The sequence below is a fragment of the Sitophilus oryzae genome, unplaced genomic scaffold (assembly GCF_002938485.1).
Source record: "Sitophilus oryzae breed Bouriz unplaced genomic scaffold, Soryzae_2.0 scaffold_466_pilon_pilon, whole genome shotgun sequence".
Classification (NCBI taxonomy): domain Eukaryota; kingdom Metazoa; phylum Arthropoda; class Insecta; order Coleoptera; family Curculionidae; genus Sitophilus; species Sitophilus oryzae.
Window position 1 is genome coordinate 2948335 of NW_022147047.1, and position 23701 is coordinate 2972035.

Consider the following 23701-nt stretch of genomic DNA (forward strand, 5'->3'; position numbering starts at 1 on the left):
ACAAAGCGATCGAATTAGTGCCATTAGCAGTATAGCACAATTTGGCATTAGTAGCGACTTTAGTGGTATGGGCATTGTTCGCGGATCAGTCGTAACATTAGTAGTAGTAGTTGCGATATTACTACTGGCACTGACCGTGGAAACACTGGAACAGTGATATTTCTTTCTTTTTTTAGAATCGACGAATTATCCTTTATTTTGTTCATATTATTTCCTCTTTAATTGAAAATAGCAATAATTTATATAAGGTCTACATAAAAAAATTTCGATCAACTATCAGTGTCAAATACCCCACTGTGGGACGCTGCTTGTCAGAAGTTGTAAATAGGTTAAAAAAAGGTTTAAATTTAATTTAAATATATTTTTTCAGCTCCTATATCAGTACAGTACGATTTGGAAGTGTCAAACAGACAGACATTTAAACCAGGCTACTTTCTAACCAATGGTAAATACTTATTATTATACAATATGTAGATTATACAAGGTGTGGCAGAAATAAGTGCAAGTATTTTAACTGGTAGTATAGTTCAACCACAGAAACACGCCTATAAGGTTTTTTTGTCGAAAAAAAAAATTTCCAAAATTTCAAAAAAAAATTTTGCAAAAAATTTTGGAATTTATTTTAGTTTTTAGTTAAAAAAACATAATTTCTTGATAATATGGCAACATAGGTAGTAGATTAAATTTACAAGAAAGGAAATCCAGAAAAAAACAGAACCACTGGATCGGTTCTCAAAATTTGAGTAAAAAATCATTTTTTTTTGAAATTTTAAAAGTAAAAAAAAACTCCGTTATTTTGGGCTTGTTTGAAAAACGATAAAGGGAAAATATAATATGTTTCTTTTATCGAGATCTACCACCCCTTAAAATACTTGCACTTATTTCTGTGACACCCTGTATATTTTATACAGGATGTTCCAATAACCGTTGCCTTCAAATGAAACAAGAATGAAACCGTGCAACAGTCAAAAATAAACGCAAAGGTTAATTGATTTAAAATGTGTGAATAAGTTTATTATGATATTTTATTTGTGACACTGACAGAAGACTCAATATTTTCGCCAACTAGATTATTATCAAAAATACGCATTAATTAAGTCCAAAAAAAAATTGGGACCCTGTATACAAGCTATATAAAATTGCAAAATAAAAAAAGAAAAATAATAATTCATATAACGGAAAATAATAATTTCATTAAAATAGGTCCAGGGTATTACAAGGAAGGATATTTTGGAGTCAGACTGCAAAACATCTTAGAAGTCATAGAAAAACCATGGTTAGAGCATACATCAGGACATAAATACTTAGGTTTCAAGGTGATTTCATTGGTTCCCTATCAACTCAAACTTATTAAGCTGAGCTTACTATCTACACATCAAGTAAGTACACTTTTTTACATCAGTAGGTTTACAATTTGAGTACGTTTTATACCTACAGGCACAGCTCATTCAGTACCAGCTGTTAATTTTTGCTTGTTTTTGAATATTTGCGTTTAAGAGTCTATTACGCTGTACTGGTCGGGTCGCTCTCAGGGGTCGGGTAAAGCGGGCGTGTGGCCGAAGGAAATATATATTATATTTCAGAAATCTACCTAAGGCTTAGCCCGATTCTGTCGTGTTAAGCCACACCCAAAATTCCAAACAAACGTGCTCTGATTAAGGCTTGATTAAGGTTTGCAGAGCTTCAGCATTTGCCATAAAATAGCGTGCAATTTGTTACAAAACCATATAAATTATATATCACTGTAATCACAAAACTTCAATCTATTTCCGTATTGTAACGGAATTTTAAATTATGTCTTTATTTTAGAGAAAATTTAGTCCAAAAATAAGGAATATTTTGCTGACGTTTGGCCATTAAAATCTTGTTACGTTTTTCGTCGATTCCGTGTGGATAGAAAATCACAATTTATTTAAACACTATTTATTTAACACTAATTAACAAAAACAATCACGATAAAAGACTTATAGAACTATTTACAAACGATTTATAACTAAGAATTTATTTTGAATTTTAGCGCGTCAACTGCACTCGTCTATCTATAACTGCCCTCTCTAGGCCACAGCCGCCGGCTTTTATACCTACAGCTAAAGATTTCTAGAATAGTCCATAGATCGTTAGGTGCATAGAGAAGGTTTCGAATGTTCTCGTATGTACTACTCCATTCCAGTGGGACTCGATTCTTCTCGAACGAATGAATCATTACGGTGTCTATTCTTTAATGCGATGTTAAGGTCATCTGAGGGCGGGACATATAGTTAGGTTAGGTCGAGTCCACACGGGTCCGCAACACTGCCCCCTTCTTAGGTACATGCTCGTCCCGAGATGTACACGGTGAATGAAGGTATTTGCAAAGCTGGCCCCTGGTACATTGAGAAGTCTGGTAGAAATAGCAGTCTACAGTTTTCTCTCCCAATCTCAACTCTTGGTTTTAGCAGCAAACGAGGATCTCGATTCCCGTAAATCTGAACAAGACTTCAATCATGTTCCGGATTGTACGCCAACTCAAACCATCGAGTCCACATGCCAGCTTCGGAATGGCTAATCGTGTAAGGTTGTTGTTTAGCAGGGCTTCTCTCAGTTCAATCAGGGTCTTCCATAGATTGAGATAAGTCGGCTTACTTGGGAACCATTCCTTGGTGACAAGGTAGAAAATGTGCCTTGCTTGACCATGTTCATTGTCGGTTAGCCTCAAGACGCTTCCAACCTCTGGACCCTGTCGGCGTAGTTCTCCGACACACCCAAACTTCTCATTGAACGTCGCAGCGATTCCTCTGGACATCCGCAAATCTCGGGTCACACAGTGAGCGAGCGAATAATCAGGAGGCACGGAGAAGAGGTCTCGTTGTTCTTCTTTGGTCACACCATAGCGAGCCTTCTCACTGCTGTTGTATCGGGCTATGAAACTATCAAAGGACATCTCCGAATCAGGGGGGTCAAAGCTGCAGGTTCTCACGGTCCCAGCACGATCTTCTATTTCGCCTTGGTAGGGGCTCAAACGGTTGAAATGAACTATCCTCGGTTTTTCTTTTGACAATTTTCTGATACGGTATACGACGTCATTAATCTTATCCATGACTTCGTATGGGCCTTCCCACGAGAATTGTAGCTTCGGAGATAATCCACGACGTCTCTGCGGGTTGTACAGCCACACCAAATTCCCTGGTTGGTATCCCCCATGCTCAGCTTGAATGTCGTAGTGTTCCTTCATTCGGTCACTAGCGCTTTGAATATTCAGGCGGACTCGCTGATGGATCTCGTCCATCCTTTGACGTAGTGCGTGGACATAATCTTCTCCAGCGACATCTTCTCCCGGTCGGCAACCAAACTTCAGATCACAAGGTAGGCGCACTTCCCGTCCCATAACGATGCTGGCTGGAGTTTGCCCTGTAGATTCTTGGACGGATGAACGGTAGGCCAACAGGAACAGGTGAAGAAATTTGTCCCAGTCTCTATGGTGGTCAGAGACTACTTTAGCCAAATAACGGTTGATGGTTCTGTTCATGCGTTCAACCATCCCATCAGATTGTGGATGCAGAGCAGTCGTCCTGGTCTTGCGGATGTTAAGAACTTCACAGACGCCTTGGAACAGATTGGACTCAAAGTTTCTTCCCTGATCTTCATCGTTCGTCTCCGGGAAAGGACCAGCCACGTCGATCGCTATTCGTTCGAAAGGACTGCCTACATTTTACTGGCGCATTGGGGTTTTACCACGCTTTTGTGGCCCATTGATGGCGGCGCAAACGTCACATTTCTTGCACCTGGCCCTCACGTCTTCTTTGCAGTTCACCTAATAGAACCGTTCACGCAGCTTGCCAAGTGTCTTGGTAACACCAAGATGTCCACCGCTGGTTCCATTGTGAACTTCCTCCAAGAGTTCCGGGATTCTCTCCTTTGGAATGACGATCTGCCTTCTCTCTTCTTGTCCCTCCGGTCTCTCGATCACACGGCGAAGTAGTCCGTCATCTATTACCAAGGAATTCCACTGGGCCCATAAATACTCCGTAATATATAATATATTCTAATAGTCTCGATTTTTTCCCAATATTTTTTAAATAATGGAGCCAAGAAACTCGATATAACATAATATCAAATATTTGAATTGACGGCTGTTACTTGGTTTATCTCCATAATCAGACGGAAATAAATTAAAAGTGATTCTTAAATCCACGATATTGAAACATTTTAATTATCAAATTTTTGACCATGTTTCGCTAACACAATCTTGAGAAATACAACATAGTCTTGAGAAAGCTACTGTGTTAGCGATTTATTTTTCATTTAATATGAAATAAGCAAATGTCTAGGTAGGTGTACAGATTAAGATGGCATGATGGTGTGATTAGGGATGTCAATCCCGGGATCCCGAAAGAAAGCTTGCCTAGAAAAATATATTTATTTTGCCCAAATGATGGTTTTTGTCCATTGGTTTTAGCAGCGCACGCCAGAATAGCTCGCAAATGGCAGAATCTGGCAGAATGTTTTCCTACTGACTTGTCAATTATGGTTATATTACCTTTATACAGGGTGTCCCAGGCTGAGCGTACATTAGAAGTTTCTAGAAAACTACAATACCTAGAACAGATATTTTTTGCACATCATTGTTTCACAACGAGATCTAACGAAAAAATCTCCGATCTAGATATTATGGTTCTCTAGAAACTTCTAATGTACGCTCAGCCTGGGACACCCTGTATACACACATTATCTTTATAAATTATAGCCTATGTGTTATTCTGATGTATAAGCTATATTACTGTAAAGTTTCATTAAAATCCATTCAGTAGTTTTTGCGTGAAAGAGTAACAAACATCCATACATACATATGTACATACAAACAAGGTTTTGATGAGATTATAATATTCATTTTTAGAGACGTTGGTTGAACAGATACAACGAAGAAATACGGCAAGAAGTAGGGGCCGAATTGAAACGTCAAAACAAAATGGAAGGGTTCTACTGGATGATGGAAAACACGAAATACATTCCAGAAAATGGAATTCCAAGAACGCCACTGGCCAATTCCCTGCTCGTTTTGGGTGGTTTCATCATCAGGATGATCGTGGTCAATTAGGTCCATTTATTTAAAAAATGATTAGCTTTTAAGAAAATTATTTTTGTATTATTTATGTCGTCGTCTTATACGTATTTATGTTTTGTAGTGATAAAAAAAAACAAATAATTTATACCACATTGTGTTCACTGAAAAAAAAACAAATACTCAAAAAATCTGCTAGTAATAGAGGCACTAAAAGGGTGTTCAAAATTCGAGAATGATTTAAGAATATTTTCACCAAAAGAAATGACAGTTAAAGCTGCTCTTTATTTGAAGAACAATTTACCTAACCAAGAATATGTACTTTTTCATTTTTCTAAGTGCCGTGTGGATTTTTTACAGATACGTGTATATGTTTTTCATTCTGATATATTATCAATACATGGCATGTTTCCAACTTTCCAACTAAGACATATTTAGGTTATATTATACCTGCCTGAAATCTCAGTCTTGAATTTGGGACACCCTATACATATAAAGACAAATTTTTCAATAATGTATGTATAGACTTACAACAAAATGACCTTTACAATATTTAAAACACCCTGTAACAATATGCAATCAATAAACACCTGTTAAATAAATACCTGAATTTAAATAAATCATTTTTATACAGGGTGTTTTAAAAAACATGTGCCATCTCTCGTGGGGAGATTCCTTACGTAAAAATAAGATTTATTTTTTATATCAACATAAGTCTGATTCTTAGGCCAGTGCAAATAATTTTGAATTTGCAAAAATTTTTAGAAAGCTGCGACCACTGAAAATAGTTAGCCTTAGTAACCCTTATTAACATACTAAAAGTCCCCATTTGTCCAATGTGTGCGTCATCAAAAAAAATCGGCCGCCATCTTGAATTTTGGTACTTTTTTGGAAAAAATGTAAATAACTCGAAAACGGTGCGTTATAGCGAAAAACTTCAAGAGAATAAAAAACTATCAGAATCAATAAAGAATAGTTTATTATCCTAACGCAGTGACGTACAAAATTTTAACGCAGTGACGTACAAAAAATCGAGCAATTTTTAAAAGGAATCACCGAAATGCAAATTACTATTTTTTAAAACTTATTAACAAATAACATGGATATTTAGCATCAATTCAACTAAAATACAGTCCTTGTGACATTTTCAAGAAATATGTATTGGTGGTTTAATAATATTTCAAAATTAACAAAAATTGTCAACGTTATCCTTTACTAAATACATGTGTACTAATAATGTGCGAAAGCAGCCTCCACCTTGTTCCGGTCGGGGCTATTTGCACTTAAAGCAAGGTCTTTTTGTTACCATTTTGTAAACAACTTGTTTTTAAAAATACAGTGACAGTTTGAAAAATTAGGCTACAGGTTGGAAGAAAAAAATAAAATGTAATAACTACTTGCGAATGTCTTTTTGACATAAATATCATCTACGATCTTACCGTTAACTTGTAATCTAACTTTTCAAATCTCTAGAAAAAAAAACGTTGTTTGACGATTCATTTGACACATTTGAATTTGATTTGAAATTTTGTTGATTTGTCAGTCTTTACGGAGCTGATTTTATGTTATTTATTATTTATTCTACTACTGATAGTTGTATAAAGGTAGTAAATCTAGATGGAAATTGTGGCAGAACTTAAATTAACAGTGACACTATCGCGATTTATCGAAAAAGACTCTGAAATAGTTGGTTGTGTAGCGTGCGGAAGATCTCGGCAAAAATTGAGTGAAATAATGGAACAACTTTTCGCTAGTAAGTGACTATATAATATACATACGTGTAGTAAACCGATCATTTATGAAATTCACTTAAATTAACTAAATTATATATTTTTCTTGCATTTTAGCTTTTATTTATTACTTGTCAAAGATTAGATGTCAAAGAATTTAGATCATAGTTAAATGAAACAAGTTTAGATTGGAAAGTGCCCATAAGGACAATGTAAACACTATTTGGCGCTATTCTTGCAACGGTCGCGACCCAGAACTTTTGAAAATTTCGGAGCGGTTCGGCTTTTTCCGGAATTATATCGCCAAATATTGTTTATTCAAATTTATTGTTATTTTCGTTTAATTTTATAAATGAAATACAATGTGTTGCATACAAGAAACTTTATTTTATATAAGGACGCATGTATGAAATACCTATGAAACATTGCAAACTGACGTTATGCCACGATCCACGATGGTTTTTGCAGTTCACAGTTCACAGCACAGCTTTTTAAGCATTTATCTATGATTTAGATACGTTAATTTGACTTACCTGCTTCAGTAGCGTATCGGATGTTTGTGTTAATAAATACTAATTATAACTTATCTATTTTTATTAGAATTATATATTTTTACAACAATTTTAATAACTACCAACATTTATTCACAACGTAAAATAAAACAACAAATTATTGAGTCTACCCCACGTCTACCCTACATCATAGTTTTACATTTTTTAAATAAAATTAGAACGACACTGATAAACCGGAATTTAAGTCGGCCATATTTGAGGCTCATCGCGGTGTACCTAAGATTTTTGATATGCTCCTTCCTTAGTCTTCTTATTCAAAGGTGTCACGTAATTTTTAAAAAATGCCTTTAACTTCAGAGCAAAAATCGATTATATTTACGCGATTAAGGGATGGGGTTCCCATAAGGGACATTGCAGATGCATTAGGGATAAACAAAAAAACAGTGTTGTTGGCTAAATCAAAAAAAAAAAATCAATATAATTCAAATATCCTTATAGACCAGGTGTTCCATTTGGGACTACTAATTCTTGTACTACTTTTTTTTATCGCAATGGTACATAGTTTATTACATCCAGATTTGCAATTACAGTAAATCATTTTCAATACAAATTCTGGTGCCACTGCGTTTGACATTGTTTTTGGAACTAAGGTATCCGTTTTTTTACTCCATCCACATTCTGTTGCCTCTTCTCCGTTATTAAGCCAATACTGCATTTGCAAATAGGTCCTATAATAATGATTTTCAGCTGCGTTAGTTGTTGGAGGTAAGGTAGCTAAATCAACATTTTTACTAAGTACCTGACGAGATGTAAGGGCTTTATATTTAAAATAGGTACCTCAACTGATCTAAATCTTTTGCTAGCCTATGTCAATCATATAATGAAAATAAGAATGTATTTCCAGCTTCGACTAGCTCAGATTTTTGTGCTGCAGGATTTAAAAAAACGGATGTAATTTGTCGCAGATGAGGATCTTTTTGCAACGTTTTGAAAGTCGCCAGTTTACATTACATTTTATTTTTTTCTTTCAACCTGTAGCCTAACTTTGTTAATTTTGAAATATTATTAACCCACCAATAAAAAATATTTCTTGAAAATGTCACAATGATTGTATTTCAGTTGAATTGATGCTAAATATCCATGTTATTTGTTAATAAGCTTAAAAAATTAGTAATTTGCATTTCGGTGATTCCTTTTAAAAATTGCTCGATTTTCAAAATTTTTTTGTACGTTATTGCGTTAGGATAATAAACTATTTTTTTATGATTCTAATAGAGTTTTTTATTCTCTTTAATTTTTACCTCTTGAAGTTTTTCGCTATAACAAACCGTTTTCGAGTTATTTACATTTTTTCCCAAAAAGTACCAAAATTCAAAATGGCGGCCGATTTTTTTTGATGACGCACACATCGGACAAATGGGGACTTTTAGTATGTTAATAAGGGTTACTAAGGCTAACTATTTTTAATGGTCGCAGCTTTCTAAAAATTTTTGCAATTTCAACATGGCGAATGTCATAACTGCACTGGGGTCGTATCTGCTTTGTTTCGTATAGCTACAGAGTGTTAAAATCTTAATATTTTTTCGATTTATTATAATTTTCTTCCAAGTACTTTTAGAGTTTTGAAGGAAATTTTGAGGGTAAAAATTACTATGAATGCGACATTTTTTAAAACTAAAAAAGTGTCGACATATTCACCAGGGACGTGCATATGGGTTATCACTGGAATAGTTTAGAAAATTATAATAATAAATCGAAAGATTATTAAGATTTTAAAACTCTGTGGCCACGAAACAAACCAGAATCGGGCCTGTGTTGATAATATGAAAAATAAATCATATTTTTACGTGAGGAATCTCCCCACGAGAGATGGCACATGTTTTTGAAACACCCTGGTATAATAAAACCTTTATCTTATTAGCATTATGCCAACATACAGGTACTTACATTTTTACAGATATATCACAGGGATGAAATCATAGATGAAATAAACAAAACTTTCTAAAAAAACTACTGTTCAGGTAGTAACTCCAAATGTATACCTAAATACTTAATATTTTTTCTAAGAACTTTTTTTTAATATGTTTGTTATAGAACTCTATTTTTAGCGCACCTATATCTTGAATGAGAGTATCAAAAACCGTACTCTCTGTAAGCATTGTTGTAAAACATGTATCCAAGCATCCAATGCTATTTGTATGCTCTTGGTGTACTGTAAACTCGGCCAAACCATTTCCATTACCTATTGATACTAATTTTACCTAAAATTATTTTTTTTCTAAAAAATATGTTGTTTTATAAAGTTATAAGGCAAACCTTATCAAATACAGTGTTAAATAGTTTACTATTTTTTATGTGACGAATTAATTCATGTGCTCTCATCTTAGTAAATGTATTAAAAATGATCATCTAATATAAAAGAAAAAAAAAAAGTGGAAACCTTTATACAATGCGCTCCAATTAAGAAAACTTCATTTATTTCCTCAGTTCTACTAAGCGAAAGTATTTTATAGCACTATTTTTTCTTTCCTGGGGCTTCAGAAACAAACGAATTCTAAATACGTTCTTTTGCAGAAAAATTATTCTAATTTTAAATTGCCTCCTTTGATTTTTTTTATCAAATGTTTTCGTTCATTGCAACTACGATAAAGTTAACCCTAATAATTATTCTATGGTTAGCCTAGTAGTTCTTTTGGCAGCAATTCCATAGATCAACTATTGCGCAACTGTCAAAATCGAATTTATAGGTTTTGAAATTTGAAAATATTTTTTAAAAAATGGATTTATCCGACGAAGATATAATAAAAATATATAGGGATTTGCAAGTAATTAAAATCTCAAGCATTATCCTAATTATTTAACCATTAATTACTACTATCGAGATAAAGTAAGTAATCACACTATGACTGCTTTATAGAATTGTTCAAACAATCCACAAACTCGCGAAAATCTGTATAAAGAATTAAAAGATTATGAAGCAGAATTGGATAATTGCAGATATAAAGACTTTAACTTACATAAAGAACTAAAGTTGCTGTATAGCAATGATAATTTCGACATCACAGCCCAATATGTATGTTTACAAGGTAATTTGTTGTTTTCAAATAAACTTTTTGCCATATTACCTTTATAACATGTTAAAGAAAAATTGCAAGGCTTGCTAAACGATACACTGTTGTTTGAAAAAGAGTTTAACATATTAAAGACCTCAACAAACTGTGAAATGCAAGAGTTTGCAGCACATTATGAGAATGATAATAAACTACAAACAGAATTACACGAATTTAAATTAGATCATATATATGAGCAAATGAAAGATGAAAATGACAGACATAATATAATAGGTACTTCTATATCGATATTTTCTAAAAGATTGTGTATACATGTTATTTTTTAGTACAAAAATTACAGAGTGAATTAGAATTACTTGGAGCATCAACAGCTTTAGAGGAGGATGATATTGAAACAGAAATGCGCAAAGAACTGGTGGATTTAAACATGAGAATCAGGCAGATGCATCAAATAAATTCAAACATCCAGAGAGACATAGACGAAATAAAAAACAAAAAGGTGTGGTCCTTTTTGTGCTATTTTTGGAGATATAATTTTAATTTTTTTAGCAAAGAGAATATTATAACACAGATGATGTAAATGAATTACAAAACATTAAAGAAGAAATAATTATAAACTTGGAACCTGAAAATAATAAAGAAAATTGTTCCGATTTAGTTACAGTGCAAATGTCTACCAGTTTAAAAAAATCTTCTGTAGAAAAAAAGAAGAAAAATAAAAACTTGAAGAAGTTAGAGATAATTCAAGCACCCATAATTAAAGAAACTAACAGTAAAAAGAAGCGTAGAAAATTGTATGACCCAGATGATTTAACTTATTTGGATAAGATTGAATTAAGGGATTAAATAGGTTTATAAAACAATACTACCTATTTGTACTTAAAAATAAATTTATTTAAATCATAAAACTATTTTTTTCTTCTACTATAGTATTAAAATATCATCTTGGTAAAAAATAAATGCTTTTTAAAAAAATAATTACTTTGGGTTCATCATAAACTTGGTATGAGATCCTTTAACCAGTAATGTTCCTGTCGCTTTGTCTTTAATAGCTACTTCTAAAAAGGCTAAGGTTTTTCCTACCCTAATTGTATTAGCTAGAATCTGTACTTCATCGCCCACTTTAGCACCCTTAATATACCTAAAATATTATTAAAAAATAATTTCTTTCTTAGAATAGAAGGTACAAACTAACTCCATATTAATATTCACAGATACATTAGGCACTTGTCCATATTTGTGGGTCATTAATGCATAAGTTGACACACCGTCTACTAAAGTAGCGGAAAGACCACCGTGGAGAGTTCCTAAAGCGTTCGTATGCTCATCCTCGACCTTCAATTCGGCATTGCATTTCCCATTTTCTAAAGAGATGACTTTGATCTACTTAAAATTGAATAAAACATTCAAATAAATTACTTGGGTAATCGTGGATTTACACAGACCTTACTCAGAACTCTTTCGAAGCCTTTGGTGTTCTGTAAAACTTTTGATAATTGTGCTGCTGTAAGAACCATTTTTACTTATTTAATATATTTAAAGAACTTTTCTGTTTTTAAAATTATATAATAAATTTTGACATGAAAACGACAAAACGACCGGTACTTGTCAGATTATTAGTGCTGTGCTATATTAAAGTTAATCTATGGTCATATCGAACTTTTATTTGATCCAACCCATAGATAGTAAAGGAAATAAATTCATATATCTATGACCTAACCACGATCTAACCTTAAATTTGCCTTGTTTTGTCAATATTTTTATTTTTATTTGCAACCTTGATTGGCAATAAATGGCTTTAAAAATTGAAAACGAAGATGGATTTTTAATAGACACAAAGACATATTTTAACAGTATACTTCCGAAGAACGGGTGTGTGTCAGGTATAAATGAAAACTTATTTAAAATTTTCACACCCTATTCAACAAAAAACATTTCTAAAAGAAAGAAAAGTTTGAAAAAGCAAGATAATGAAACTAAACAAAATGAAAACGAAAGCATTTACTGTGATTTTAAAAGTGAAGTTCAAACAGTTAAAGAGAAATACTTGAAATTTACGAGTTATCTTAGAAAAAGAGGTTTTTTTCAAGAACGCGAAGCTGTACAAATTAAAAATATTCTAGCTTTAGAGACCGCAGAAAAAGTATACTTTGAATCGGGAAAAAATATAATTAAAGATACTACTGGTTGCAATTATGGGCCTGCTACAGTACAAACCTTGGACAGTTCCAAGTTTCTATTCCCAGAAAACTGTAAATTTTACAGCAAAGATATTTCTAACATCGAAACACATTTAAAAGATACAAAATTTGATGTTATTCTACTAGATCCACCTTGGTGGAACAAATACATTAGGCGGAAAAGGAAAAAGTCTTCTGAAGCATATAATATGATGTACAATACAGATTTAGAAACAATACCTATAGAAAACTTACTTAAAGATGATGGTTTAGTCGTTGTTTGGTGCACAAATTCATTGCAACACTTGAACTATTTGACCGAAAACATTTTTCAGAAATGGGGTGTTAAATATGTTAGTAAATGGTATTGGGTAAAGGTTACTATGAGTGGGGAGCCAGTTTGCAAATTTTCTGAACCACCAGGTATAAAAGGAAATGCATAATTAAAGAATAGTTGGTATTTCAAAGAATTATTTTAGGTAAACAACCCTTTGAGCAAATTATTTTTGCTTGTAAAAATCCAGAAAAAAATCCCATCCCTGAGTCAGGAAAATTACTTATTAGCATACCTAGTGCCATCCATTCTCACAAACCACCTCTAATCGATGTTATTAGACCATACATGCAAGAAAATGCAACATGTTTAGAAATATTTGCTAGATATTTACTACCGGAATGGACCAGTTATGGTAATGAAGTGTTGAGATTCCAGCATGAATCTTTATATGATTTTAAACAATAAAAAGATTATACAAAATCATTTATCTTCTTAAATATCAGATATACCATGTTCTCAGGTGTTTATAATAACAAAAAATATTCATATTTACAAAAAATGTACTTTTCTGTTAGAAAAAACAAATTCTATTTGTAAGTTGTTATATATCTTGTTTTCTAATGAACTTACAGATAAATTTGGTGATTTTGACAAGAATATAAGTTTGTTAAGATTGCCTGATTATACTGGGCATATTAAAAAACAGTATTTTTCTGAAATATCTTTTAATCAAAAAAAAAATAATTTAATAAAAAATTGTACCTTTAAAGTGGTGAATAAAAAAGAAGAGAACAATTGCATAACATTCAGTTATTTCATTGAAAAAAGTTACATCCAAGTCTATTCCCTGTGAATTAAGACATACAATCCTAAACAACCCAGAACAGCATACTAAAAAAAAGCAAAAAAAAAATCAAACACATTAAGAAGAATCAGGATAAAGAAAAAATAATTTTACCTTAAATTTAGGGTATTCATTCATAAGAATAGTGACCATTCCAACATAAGGTAAAAATCCCCTTGCCCTACCGACAATATCTTTCTTAGTTAACCATAACTGACCTGGTGCATACAGCCCTCTATCATCAACACTGTTATTATCACCCTTAGTTAAGAATTTTACAGTCTGGTTATCTCTGAAAATTTATCTTTTAAAATTGATGACTTAATAAACAGCCAAATAGTTACTTTTCATGTAATTTCAATACTCTATGCACTATAGGAATGTCTCGACCTTCAACTTTGAAAACAACAATTTCTCCTACCCTCACTGGTTCTTCGGGGTAATTTGTTAGAAACAGTAAGTCACCCCTATGAAATGCTGGTTCCATACTACCTATAATACAAATTCTAGCATGATTAAAACGTTCCTTGGTATAATACAAAGCTCTAGAATAAAGAGACCTGACAATACAACTACAATTGGACTCTCACTGCCTGTTACGACCATTAAACCCTTCCATATCATTAATGCCGACGAAACTATCATTCCAAAGCTTAAAACCTGGTATAAGAACTGAAACAAATACATATTATTTTCGTTAAACAAAATCATATATTTAGTAGATACTTCGCATCTGGAAGTGCCGGGTAGAGAACGTGCTGAAAATGCCTTACCTGTCTTTTGTTCATACGTTGCACATCGTCGAATAGTGTGGCGATATCCATTTTTGAAATGATTACTGAAATTTATTGAAAAAGTGTACAATAATTCAGCTTTAGTGAATTTTCAAATCCACGTCAGTTAATATCAGGATAATTTTTTGACAACTAAAAACAAAAGTTGGGTTAACAAACTTCAACGCCACAGAATACAAACTTCTTTGCATTAACATCGAATCCAAGGCTCGAAATTTGAAAAAAAATCCATTTGAATAGAATTTCAAACAAAACAATTAAAAATTTAATTTATTTAACTGAAATATTATTAATGTATATATTAAATAAATTCAATTATTCTTTTTCTTTCATATCTTCCACTGGCTCGTCTTTTCTGGTATTCCATTCGTCCACTATAACTTGTAATGGAACCAAAGTTTCAATGCTGTTCTTAATTTTCAGCATTTCCATTTTACACAAATTATCAGCTTCAAATATTTTCTGTCTGTACATATTTAACGCTATTTCTTTGTTTATTTTCGCTTGAATCATATCGTGCGACAAATAATTTTCCCAATTTATTCGAGATAATTTATTCTCTAACTCGATGGTTTCTTTAATTTCGTCCTTCCAAAGAGCTTTTTCTTTACTAACAGCCCCTTTCAATGACTTTACAGAAGCAGATAAAGATACCAATCTTTCTTGAAGTTGCGTACATAGAGATTTGCTTTTTTCTTCCAAGTCCTCAAGAATTTCTTTTGAATCGTCTGACAAGTTTGAGCTTAATAAATATTCTTCAGTTGTCATAATTGCTCTATATTTCTTTTTAAGAGAAGTTTATAACAAAAATATTACAAACGCCATAAGAGGAAGATAAGAGGGAAAATTTCAAAATTGACATTGACTTGACAGGTCGCAATCTGGCCAATCGCAAACAAGTTTGCAAAGCGCAAGTCTTTTTTCCTTGTTTGTTGAATTTGACAAGATGAAGTAAGTTTTTCGGTGAAATTCTTTAAATATAATAATCATCTTGTACTATTATTTAGTTTTAGTGTTAAAATATAGCTAAACAGAAGATATGGAAACGTTTCTACTAATGATTTTTGTGTTTTTAGGATCGGACTTTGCGCCTACAGTGGATACAAAATTCATCCTGGCCATGGCAAAACTATGGTCAAAGTTGATGGAAAAGTAAGTTTACTACACCTTCTATGTAAATCTTTCTTGTTTTTATTGAGTCAAGCTCATCTCTTCGTGTAAAATTGCTTTGAAAGTAATGTTTTGATTTTGACAACTAATCATAACCTATTTTCTAGACCTTCACATTCTTGAATTCAAAATGCGAAAGGGCCCACTTAATGAGGAGGAATCCTCGTAAAGTTACGTGGACCGTACTTTACAGACGTAAACACAAGAAGGGCCAGGAAGAAGAAGCCACCAAAAAGCGTTCGCGTAGGACACAAAAGTTCCAAAGAGCCATTGTTGGTGCCTCAATAAATGAAATTAATGCAAAGAAAAATCAGAGACCCGAAGTAAGAGAGGCTCAAAGAGAACAAGCTATCCGGTAAATTAATTTATTTTTACTTATGTGGTATATTGTGTAATATTTTTAATTAATAGTGCTGCTAAAGAAGCCAAGAAATCACAGAAAGCAGCCAAGAAAGCTACTGCTCCGGCTAAACCTAAGAGCGCACCTAAACAGAAAGTGGCTAAAGTTATTCAAAAAGCAGCTCCCAGAGTTGGAGGAAAACGATAAGTTATATTCTGTATTAGGCTTTTTTAAAATAAAACATTAAGAACTAGTCAGTATTTTATTGTTGTGTTTTAAATATCTACCTAAAAATACGTAAAATCTGAGTCTAATTTATAATAATAATGTTTTAAATGTAAATTTAGGGGCTATTTGGTTTTTAAATAAATGATAAAATTATTGTGAATCAGAAAATATGTTGTGAATGGGGCTGCATATGATGTAGAAAACGCACAGAAATTTTTTTTTTGGTTACATGTGGCAGTGGCTACTGGTGGCTACCCTGATTTCGTTTTTGGCGGGTAACTGAATGGCTATCTCTGATTTAGTTCATAATTTAGTTGTAAAAGTGCATTAAAGGATTTTTATCAGATTAATAAATCTTTTTCGGAGTTATATCCATTAAGAAATATTCTGGAAGTATGCCTCCAAAAAGGAAAGTTGCAGTAAGTATCAAAATTCTTATTTTTTTACTACCTATATTTTCAAGGTTTAACCTCAAGGAATTGTTTTTTTTAATTAAATAAACCTATAATTTGAATTATTTATATACTTTAATGACATCAAATCATGAATAATACACCAACACTTTTTCGTAATCTGTTTTTAAGATATTTTAAGCATTGTTTTACCACTAATGCATTTTGTAATGAAAGATATTCCTTAACTTCTTGTGTACCAAAAAAAACCCTAAGTTCAACATTTATCAGACTTTATGTACGTATTGTTCTTGCATTTTGCAACGCAATCATATTTATATAATCTTACCATGTGTCTGTTTAGGATAAGAAAGAGGCTGGTGAACCCGCACCAAAAACTAGAAGGCAGAAAGCTACAAAAGAAGCAGAGATTGAACCCAAAAAAAGCACCAAGGCATCTAAAAAAGTTGCAGCAGATTCAGAAAAACCAGCTAAAAAGGAAAAAGATACCAAAAAAGAAACCTCAGCCTCTGCCACAGCTAAAAAAAGCACAGAGACTAAACAAAACCAATCTTCGACCAACTGGGAGGATACAGATTTTGGCAATTTGAAAAAGAACAAAAAAGGTAAAACCCACTCCCTGAAAATCACTTCTTGGAATGTGGACGGGATTAGAGCGTGGCTAAAGAAAGGTGGACTGGATATAATTGAGCACGACAAGCCGGATATATTTTGTCTCCAGGAAACTAAATGCAGCGATGCCAAGTTACCTGAAGAAGTAAAAACTGTTGAAGGGTACCATAAGTATTGGTGCAGCAGTGAAAAAGAAGGTATTATAAATTGGTTGATTCATAAAAAAAAGCATAAATAATTTTTTTAAATTTATATAGGATATGCAGGGGTAAGTGTTTACAGTAAACAAGAACCTTTATCTGTTAAAAATGGATTAGGAGATAAAGAGCATGATAATGAGGGCAGATGTATTACTCTGGAATATGACAAGTTCTATTTGGTGAATGTCTATGTTCCAAATGCCGGTGAGTATATATTATAGTTGTGTTTTTTGCTTTAGATAAACACAATTTACACAAATCACACCATAGAAGAAATATTGTGATTTATACCTACATTTTTTTTTTATTTTTACTCCACTTTTGTATAGGATCAGTCTAAAATAAGTGCAACTATTTTAGGGGTAGTATATTTCTACCCCAGAAACACGTCTACGAATTTTTTTACACCAAAATTTTAGAAAATTTGGAATTTTTTGAAACCTCTTTTGGAATTTTTTTTGTGATTTTTAGTTAAGAACAAGAAAGACAACCCAAAAAAATATATAATCCTTGTTTATCTTTATTCTGATTGGTTGTTTAATTTGAATAAAATTCCTGCTTCAAACACTAGAAAAAGCAGAATAAAAAAAAACCGTTCTGTCATCTAGTATAGTCTTAATTCATAAACGTCTTAGGTTGAGATACTTTAAATACATAATATACAAGTTCAAATAATATACAGGGCGATCCGTTCCCTAAAAAGCTCCATAATATCTTAATACTCTATGATTTTTACTATAATCATGTCTACAAAATACACTGGCAATGATCTGTCACATTTTAAAGATATATTTTTCATAGATTTACAGAGGAATTCAAATTGCAAATATATTTTTACATTTACACTATGCAGGGTGAATCTTAAATACCACCCTGTATAACATAAAATATACAGCAAATTGCATATTATAATCTGTAATTTGTGGTTTTTAAAATAGATATACATATAACCATTTTAAGCCTTAATCTTACAGGGTGATCACAAATATTTAGCCTGTAATATGGGTTTAGGAAATACAAACTTCATGTCAAAATATCACAGTTTTTTTATGGTTTTTGTTATTTTTGAAAATTAGAATAATATGGTGGTTCAGACGGAACCCCTAAACTTTTAATAACTGTTTTCTTAAAGCAATATTCAGGGAGACCGAAAAATAATGTTTAAGGAAAATTTGTTCACGACATTGTTGCACAGGGTGTGGTGAAATAACACATTCTGTATAATAAGCCAAATACTAATATTTATAAAAAACTGAGTTTACTAATTAAAGTTGATATACAGTTTGTTGAAAAAATTATGAAAATATAGCTAAAAATAAAAAAAATATATAACACTTTAAACACAGCTGTAAATTTGAAGACATTTTTTTCTGCGTTTTTTGCATCTGAGTGTATATTTTTCTATTCTAGGTCGTGGATTGGTGACATTACCAAAACGTCTAAAATTTAATGAATCCTTTAAAAAATTCATTAAAAAGTTGGACAAGAAAAAACCGGTTATAGTTTGTGGTGATATGAATGTGGCTCATAATGAGATTGACTTGAAAAATCCAAAAAGCAATAAGAAAAATGCTGGATTTACACAAGTTAGTTTTTTTTGCGTTATAATATCATACAAAAAAATGGAAAATGTAAATGATTTTTTTGTTGAAAATAGGAAGAACGTGATGGTATGACAGATTTCTTAGGTGATGGATACATAGACACCTTAAGAGAATTCTATCCAGATGTAAAAGATCTGTATACTTTTTGGTCTTATATGAGCAGTGCCAGATCCAAGAATGTTGGATGGTGAGTATTTTGTAGTGATCCTTATTTTTAACATACAGGAGGTCCTTATTTTTAACCGAGGGGTAAACACATAGGGCAAAAAGTGTACACCTACATCCTCTATCCTTAGTACATCCCCTACATCCTCCAGTACATCCTCGGTACATCCCCTACATCCTCGGTACATCCCCTACATCCCCTACATCCTCGGTACATCCACTACATCCTCGGTACATCCCCGGTACATCCCCTACATCCTCTAGTACATCCTCGGTACATCCCCAGGAAATCCTCTCATGTGTACGCCATACATTTAGAATAATTTTCGTGATGAACCGTTTTACGTATCTATAAAATACTTTTCGAGATATACTTATCTTGGACACACTGTATATATTTTTTTAAAATTTTATTTGAATGGTAAAAAGAAAGTTAAAATTTTGAACGCTATTATCTCCGAAACTTTTAAATATATAAAAAAAAGATGAAGCACCATTTCGACTTACATTTACTAGAGGGATATAAAAATTTACAGGGTGTTTTTTTATTTAAAATAACAAAATTAAGGTTACTTTACTTACGACGAAACCGGAGTTGTTATTTATGTTAGAGCGATCTCCCACTTTATTACGAGCTTTATTATATGTATAACTACACAAAATTTCTCAAACCTCTACAATTTATTGGCTAGTAATATAGTTGACACCTAATATTTTTGTTGAATTCAAAAGGATAAAAAAAATCAAAACCATTTAAAAAAATTATATGGGGTCATCGAGAATCGAACTAAGGCGCGCCAACCCATATCAAATCTTGCCAGAGCTGTAACAATCTCGGCTATTATTGTGCCTACAACAATTCGCCGTTACTTTTATTATACAGGGTGAGTCTTAAATAGGTGCAAATATTTTCAGGGCTGGTAGATCTCGATAAAAGAAACATATTTTTTCTTTACCATTTTTCAAATAAGTCCAAAATAACCGAGTTATTTAAGTTTTAAAATTTAAAAAAATGATTTTTTTTTAATTTTGATAGCCACCTGATTTTTTTCTGTATTTGTATCCCTTTTAGTGCCGTAACCATAGAGTAAAGCTGTAACTATGGTAATATCAGAGATTAAGAATTTATAACGTGGGAAAATTAGCGATGAACAGGCAGTTCTAAAAAGTTTTCGAAAAATATACAGGGAAATTTAAAAGAAAATGCACGATTTTCAACATATTTTATTTGCAAAAAAACATCATAGACGTGTTCCTGGGGTCAAAATATACCACCCCTGAAAATATTTGCACTTATTTAAGACTTACCCTGTATAACAGCAGTTTATGCCTCGGTTTATGCAGTTTATGTCGGCGGAAAAAATAACCTAGTCATGCGTAAAGCCCTATATTATGTGCAAAGTTATCAATCTCGTGTTTTGAACCCTAAATAAAAATGAGATCTAGTAGCTACCGAGGATCTACTTTAACAGACCTAAAAATAGGCAACGTTAAAGGCATTCGCATTTATGAACTTCGTTTTTGACGTATAGAGGGTACAATAATAATTATTTACACACACTTCCCTTTAATTCATAACGCTTACGGCACTATGCAATAAGATATGAACACACATGCCAAACACATTTTTGCATAAACTTATACCAGAGATATGGATTAAAGTCTATATATCTGACTTATACATACATTTTGCGAGATATTTTGAGGTTATGAGTAGGGGTGAGCCACAAAGCCTTGAGTATCGATATTTTTATCGATATATCAAATAAAGGTCCATTTTCACTCCCATGAAATTTGTGCAAATCGGCTTGTGCAAACTTTATTTAATAAATTCATTGAGAAAAACGGATGTGCACAAGCTAATTCACATACGTGAAAACCAAGTAACGATATATTCGTCCACAAATATCGATATAGCTATCGATATAACAGATACCGCTATATCTCTTTATGAATACTTCATATCGGAAATATCTATAACTATCTATATTCTCAATATCGATATTCGATCCTATTTGATTTCGTACAGGGTGGTTGTAAAATATTGAATAAATATCAACATCTCGAGAACCACATTTTTTTGGAAATCGCTCGCCCACATCAATTATTTTAATTTTTCCGGGGCAGATTATGCAAAAAATGAATATTATACAGGGTTTCTCAAAAATGCTATGTCCAAAACAATTTCTTTTAATGGCAACCCTCGTGGCAACATAATTATTATTTTTCTGCATTTTTGAATTGCTCTTAAAATTCTGAATATTTTCCATGTAAGTGCTATACCCAAATCCAAGCTTTTTGGAGTTATTCGCATTTAAAAATTAAAAAGTAAAAAAAAATATTAGAAAAAAACCTTTTTTAAGAGGATACCGAAGAGGATACCTTATGGAAAATGTATTCAAAAGACAACCCACAAATTTGGATGACTTGAAACATCGCATTCGGCAAATTACGCCCCAAATAATTCGAAATACATCCCCGGTAAATCCTCGGTACATCCCCTACATCCTCTAGTACATCCTCGGTACATCCCCTACATCCTCGGTACATCCCCTACATCCTCTAGTACATCCTCGGTACATCCACTACATCCTCAGTACATCAACTACATCCTCGGTACATCCCCTGGAAATCCTCTCATGTGTACACCATAAATCCCCTAAGTGTTCACCCCTCGTTTTTAACATACAGGTTACATTTCAGATTGTCTTCTTGATGGGCACCATGCTGTAATTTTTGTGGTCCATCTGTTGTCCGTCCTTCTTGCCAGGTGTCCTGTCATTGCCATTTGAGGGATCTGATTCTGTGGATGACATCTATTACCTGGGGTGCAACTTTGTTCATGTTTCAAAGCGATAGTAAAGTAATTTGTAGCTTGAGGCACTATGTTCAGTAGCAACATCGATTCGTAGCGATATTCTGATTTCTCGCTTTGTGGCGAGGCGACTGCCTAGACATAGCCTAAACCGTGTCGCACACGTGTGCAAGAGTGTGATAGTGATATCATATTTCGCAGCATTTGAGCGACAATAGTTTTGCAATGAACATAGTACCGATCTGGTTTCGACATCGCTTCGAAACGATCGGTTGCTAACTTGAACAAAGTTGCACCCCTGGGTCTTTTGTCATATCCACTCTATTCTTTTATGGCGTCTCTTGGTTATTCCCAGCATATTTCCTTCCATTGAGCGTTGTGCGACCTGCAGTTTTCTTGTGATAGAGTTTCTTCCATAAGCACTCCGTGCTGACTTAATTCTTCTGTTGATTTCTAGTAGTAGAGATCTCGAGCTGTGTATTAGTTGTCCCAAATATATATATTCTTCTATTATTTCCAGTGTTAATATTTATTAGAATGTCTTTTCTGTCCACTAGTTCGTTATACATTACTTTAGTTTTTGCTAAATTCATTTTGAGACCCACTTTATTGCTGGCTGTATTTAGTTCTTTAATTTGTGCTTGTAGTTCTTCAGGACTACTGGCAATTAGGACTATGTCATCAGCGAATGTTAGATGGTTAAGATATTCTCCATCTATTTTTAATCCTTTGTCGGTCCAGTCAAGCGACGGAAGATTTCTTCTAATGTTGCTGTAAACAGATTTGAGGATATCGCGTCTCCCTGTCTTACTCCTTTGCCAGTTGGGAACTCTGTTGTTGTTTTGTTATAAATTTTATATTTATATATATTTTATATATAATTAAATTCATTTATTTTATTGCTTTCGTTATTTTCATTTATTATTTATTTTTTAATTTTTACATTTTTTTCATTGTTTTTTTTTCTCGTCACTTTTTTAGTATATTGATTTTTAATATTTTAGGAGACTGGATTATTTTATCTGTTCACAAAGAATCAAAGATAATATTTGTGACAGCGTAATCCGTGACAAAGTATTTGGATCTGATCACTGCCCAATTTCCTTGTTTTTGAACTTATAATAAATAAAAATAATAATAAATAATCTCAAGCTTCTGTATTTGCTTTTTACTTAATATTTATTTTATTTGTTTTACTTATTAGTATTATTCGCTTTCTGAACCGTTACCATATATTTTAAGAAAATATACATTTTTATATTATTTTCTGAATGAATTAAAACTGCTTTTTTTAGTTATTACTTTTAATGTTTTGTATTTATTTTGAGCTCATCTTAATTTGAAATGTTAACCATTGTTTTATTACTAATTATTATTATGTATTAGTGTTAGTTATAAATTGTGTAAGTTCAATTTTTGTTTTTTTTTGAAAAATAAAAACATTTTTGTATTATGTTGTGATTTTATTTCAAAAAATACTGTTACGTTTTTCGTCGGTTCCGTGTGGATAGAAAGTCACAATTTATTTAAACACTATTTATTTAACACTAATTAACAAAAACAATAACGATAAAAGACTTATAGAACTATTTACAAACGATTTATAACTAAGAATTTATTTTGAATTTTAGCGCGTCAACTGTATATTTATAACTGCCCCCTGTAGGCCACGGCCGCCGGCTTTTATACCGACAGGTAAAGAACTCTA

General features: G+C 32.5%; 6 protein-coding genes across 7 annotated transcripts in view; 4 read left to right on the top strand and 2 right to left on the bottom strand.

Annotated features, from left to right (window-relative positions):
- LOC115886051 (xaa-Pro aminopeptidase ApepP-like) overlaps nt 1–5629 on the top strand; it is a 130528-nt gene extending 124899 nt beyond the window's left edge. For both annotated transcript variants that reach the window (XM_030905078.1, XM_030905079.1), the window contains exons 10-12: nt 371–445; nt 1204–1379; nt 4874–5629. In XM_030905078.1, coding sequence (XP_030760938.1) covers nt 371–445; nt 1204–1379; nt 4874–5074 — 452 coding nt within the window. In that variant the 3' untranslated portion in view covers nt 5075–5629. The remainder of the gene's footprint in view (nt 1–370; nt 446–1203; nt 1380–4873) is intronic.
- A 4383-nt stretch (nt 5630–10012) lies between these two features.
- Nucleotides 10013–11245, top strand: LOC115886005 (bromodomain-containing factor 2-like). The gene is made up of 5 exons (XM_030905030.1): nt 10013–10105; nt 10198–10366; nt 10424–10624; nt 10678–10850; nt 10901–11245. Exons 1-5 carry the CDS (start codon nt 10058–10060, stop codon nt 11195–11197), a joined length of 888 nt encoding a protein of 295 aa, XP_030760890.1. The 5' UTR covers nt 10013–10057; the 3' UTR covers nt 11198–11245.
- Nucleotides 11224–11947, bottom strand: LOC115886007 (acyl-coenzyme A thioesterase 13-like). Its single transcript, XM_030905033.1, has 3 exons — nt 11797–11947; nt 11547–11734; nt 11224–11492 (listed from the first exon to the last, which is right to left on the bottom strand). The coding sequence occupies exons 1-3, from the start codon at nt 11866–11868 to the stop codon at nt 11330–11332; spliced, it is 423 nt and encodes a 140-aa protein (XP_030760893.1). The 5' UTR covers nt 11869–11947; the 3' UTR covers nt 11224–11329.
- Nucleotides 11948–12060: 113 nt separating this feature from the next.
- On the top strand, nt 12061–13611 carry LOC115886004 (methyltransferase-like protein 4). The gene is made up of 2 exons (XM_030905029.1): nt 12061–12954; nt 13011–13611. The coding sequence occupies exons 1-2, from the start codon at nt 12144–12146 to the stop codon at nt 13271–13273; spliced, it is 1074 nt and encodes a 357-aa protein (XP_030760889.1). The 5' UTR covers nt 12061–12143; the 3' UTR covers nt 13274–13611.
- Nucleotides 13609–14592, bottom strand: LOC115886006 (signal peptidase complex catalytic subunit SEC11A). The gene is made up of 5 exons (XM_030905032.1): nt 14426–14592; nt 14213–14324; nt 13997–14144; nt 13767–13944; nt 13609–13699 (listed from the first exon to the last, which is right to left on the bottom strand). Exons 1-5 carry the CDS (start codon nt 14474–14476, stop codon nt 13649–13651), a joined length of 540 nt encoding a protein of 179 aa, XP_030760892.1. The 5' UTR covers nt 14477–14592; the 3' UTR covers nt 13609–13648.
- Nucleotides 14593–15305: 713 nt separating this feature from the next.
- LOC115886034 (DNA-(apurinic or apyrimidinic site) lyase-like) lies at nt 15306–23406 on the top strand. Its single transcript, XM_030905064.1, has 10 exons — nt 15306–15397; nt 15523–15598; nt 15724–15971; nt 16028–16157; nt 16719–16874; nt 16941–17406; nt 17467–17613; nt 18820–18995; nt 19067–19200; nt 22998–23406. The coding sequence occupies exons 1-10, from the start codon at nt 15393–15395 to the stop codon at nt 23113–23115; spliced, it is 1656 nt and encodes a 551-aa protein (XP_030760924.1). The 5' UTR covers nt 15306–15392; the 3' UTR covers nt 23116–23406.
- The last annotated feature ends 295 nt before the right edge of the window (nt 23407–23701 follow it).

Coding starts and splice junctions, on each gene's coding strand:
- LOC115886005 (XM_030905030.1), top strand. CDS start 10,058: ATGGATTTATCCGACGAAGATATAATAAAAATATATAGGGATTTGCAA. Junction 10,106..10,197: donor AAATATATAGGGATTTGCAA/GTAATTAAAATC, acceptor ACTGCTTTATAG/AATTGTTCAAACAATCCACA. Junction 10,851..10,900: donor ACGAAATAAAAAACAAAAAG/GTGTGGTCCTTT, acceptor TAATTTTTTTAG/CAAAGAGAATATTATAACAC.
- LOC115886007 (XM_030905033.1), bottom strand. CDS start 11,868: ATGGTTCTTACAGCAGCACAATTATCAAAAGTTTTACAGAACACCAAA. Junction 11,735..11,796: donor TCGAAAGAGTTCTGAGTAAG/GTCTGTGTAAAT, acceptor AATTTTAAGTAG/ATCAAAGTCATCTCTTTAGA. Junction 11,493..11,546: donor TCTGTGAATATTAATATGGA/GTTAGTTTGTAC, acceptor ATAATATTTTAG/GTATATTAAGGGTGCTAAAG.
- LOC115886004 (XM_030905029.1), top strand. CDS start 12,144: ATGGCTTTAAAAATTGAAAACGAAGATGGATTTTTAATAGACACAAAG. Junction 12,955..13,010: donor CAAATTTTCTGAACCACCAG/GTATAAAAGGAA, acceptor GAATTATTTTAG/GTAAACAACCCTTTGAGCAA.
- LOC115886006 (XM_030905032.1), bottom strand. CDS start 14,476: ATGGATATCGCCACACTATTCGACGATGTGCAACGTATGAACAAAAGA. Junction 14,145..14,212: donor AATTGTAGTTGTATTGTCAG/GTCTCTTTATTC, acceptor TTTGTATTATAG/GTAGTATGGAACCAGCATTT. Junction 13,700..13,766: donor ATGAATACCCTAAATTTAAG/GTAAAATTATTT, acceptor GCTTTTTTTTAG/TATGCTGTTCTGGGTTGTTT.
- LOC115886034 (XM_030905064.1), top strand. Junction 17,407..17,466: donor GTGCAGCAGTGAAAAAGAAG/GTATTATAAATT, acceptor AAATTTATATAG/GATATGCAGGGGTAAGTGTT. Junction 17,614..18,819: donor TGTCTATGTTCCAAATGCCG/GTGAGTATATAT, acceptor TTTCTATTCTAG/GTCGTGGATTGGTGACATTA.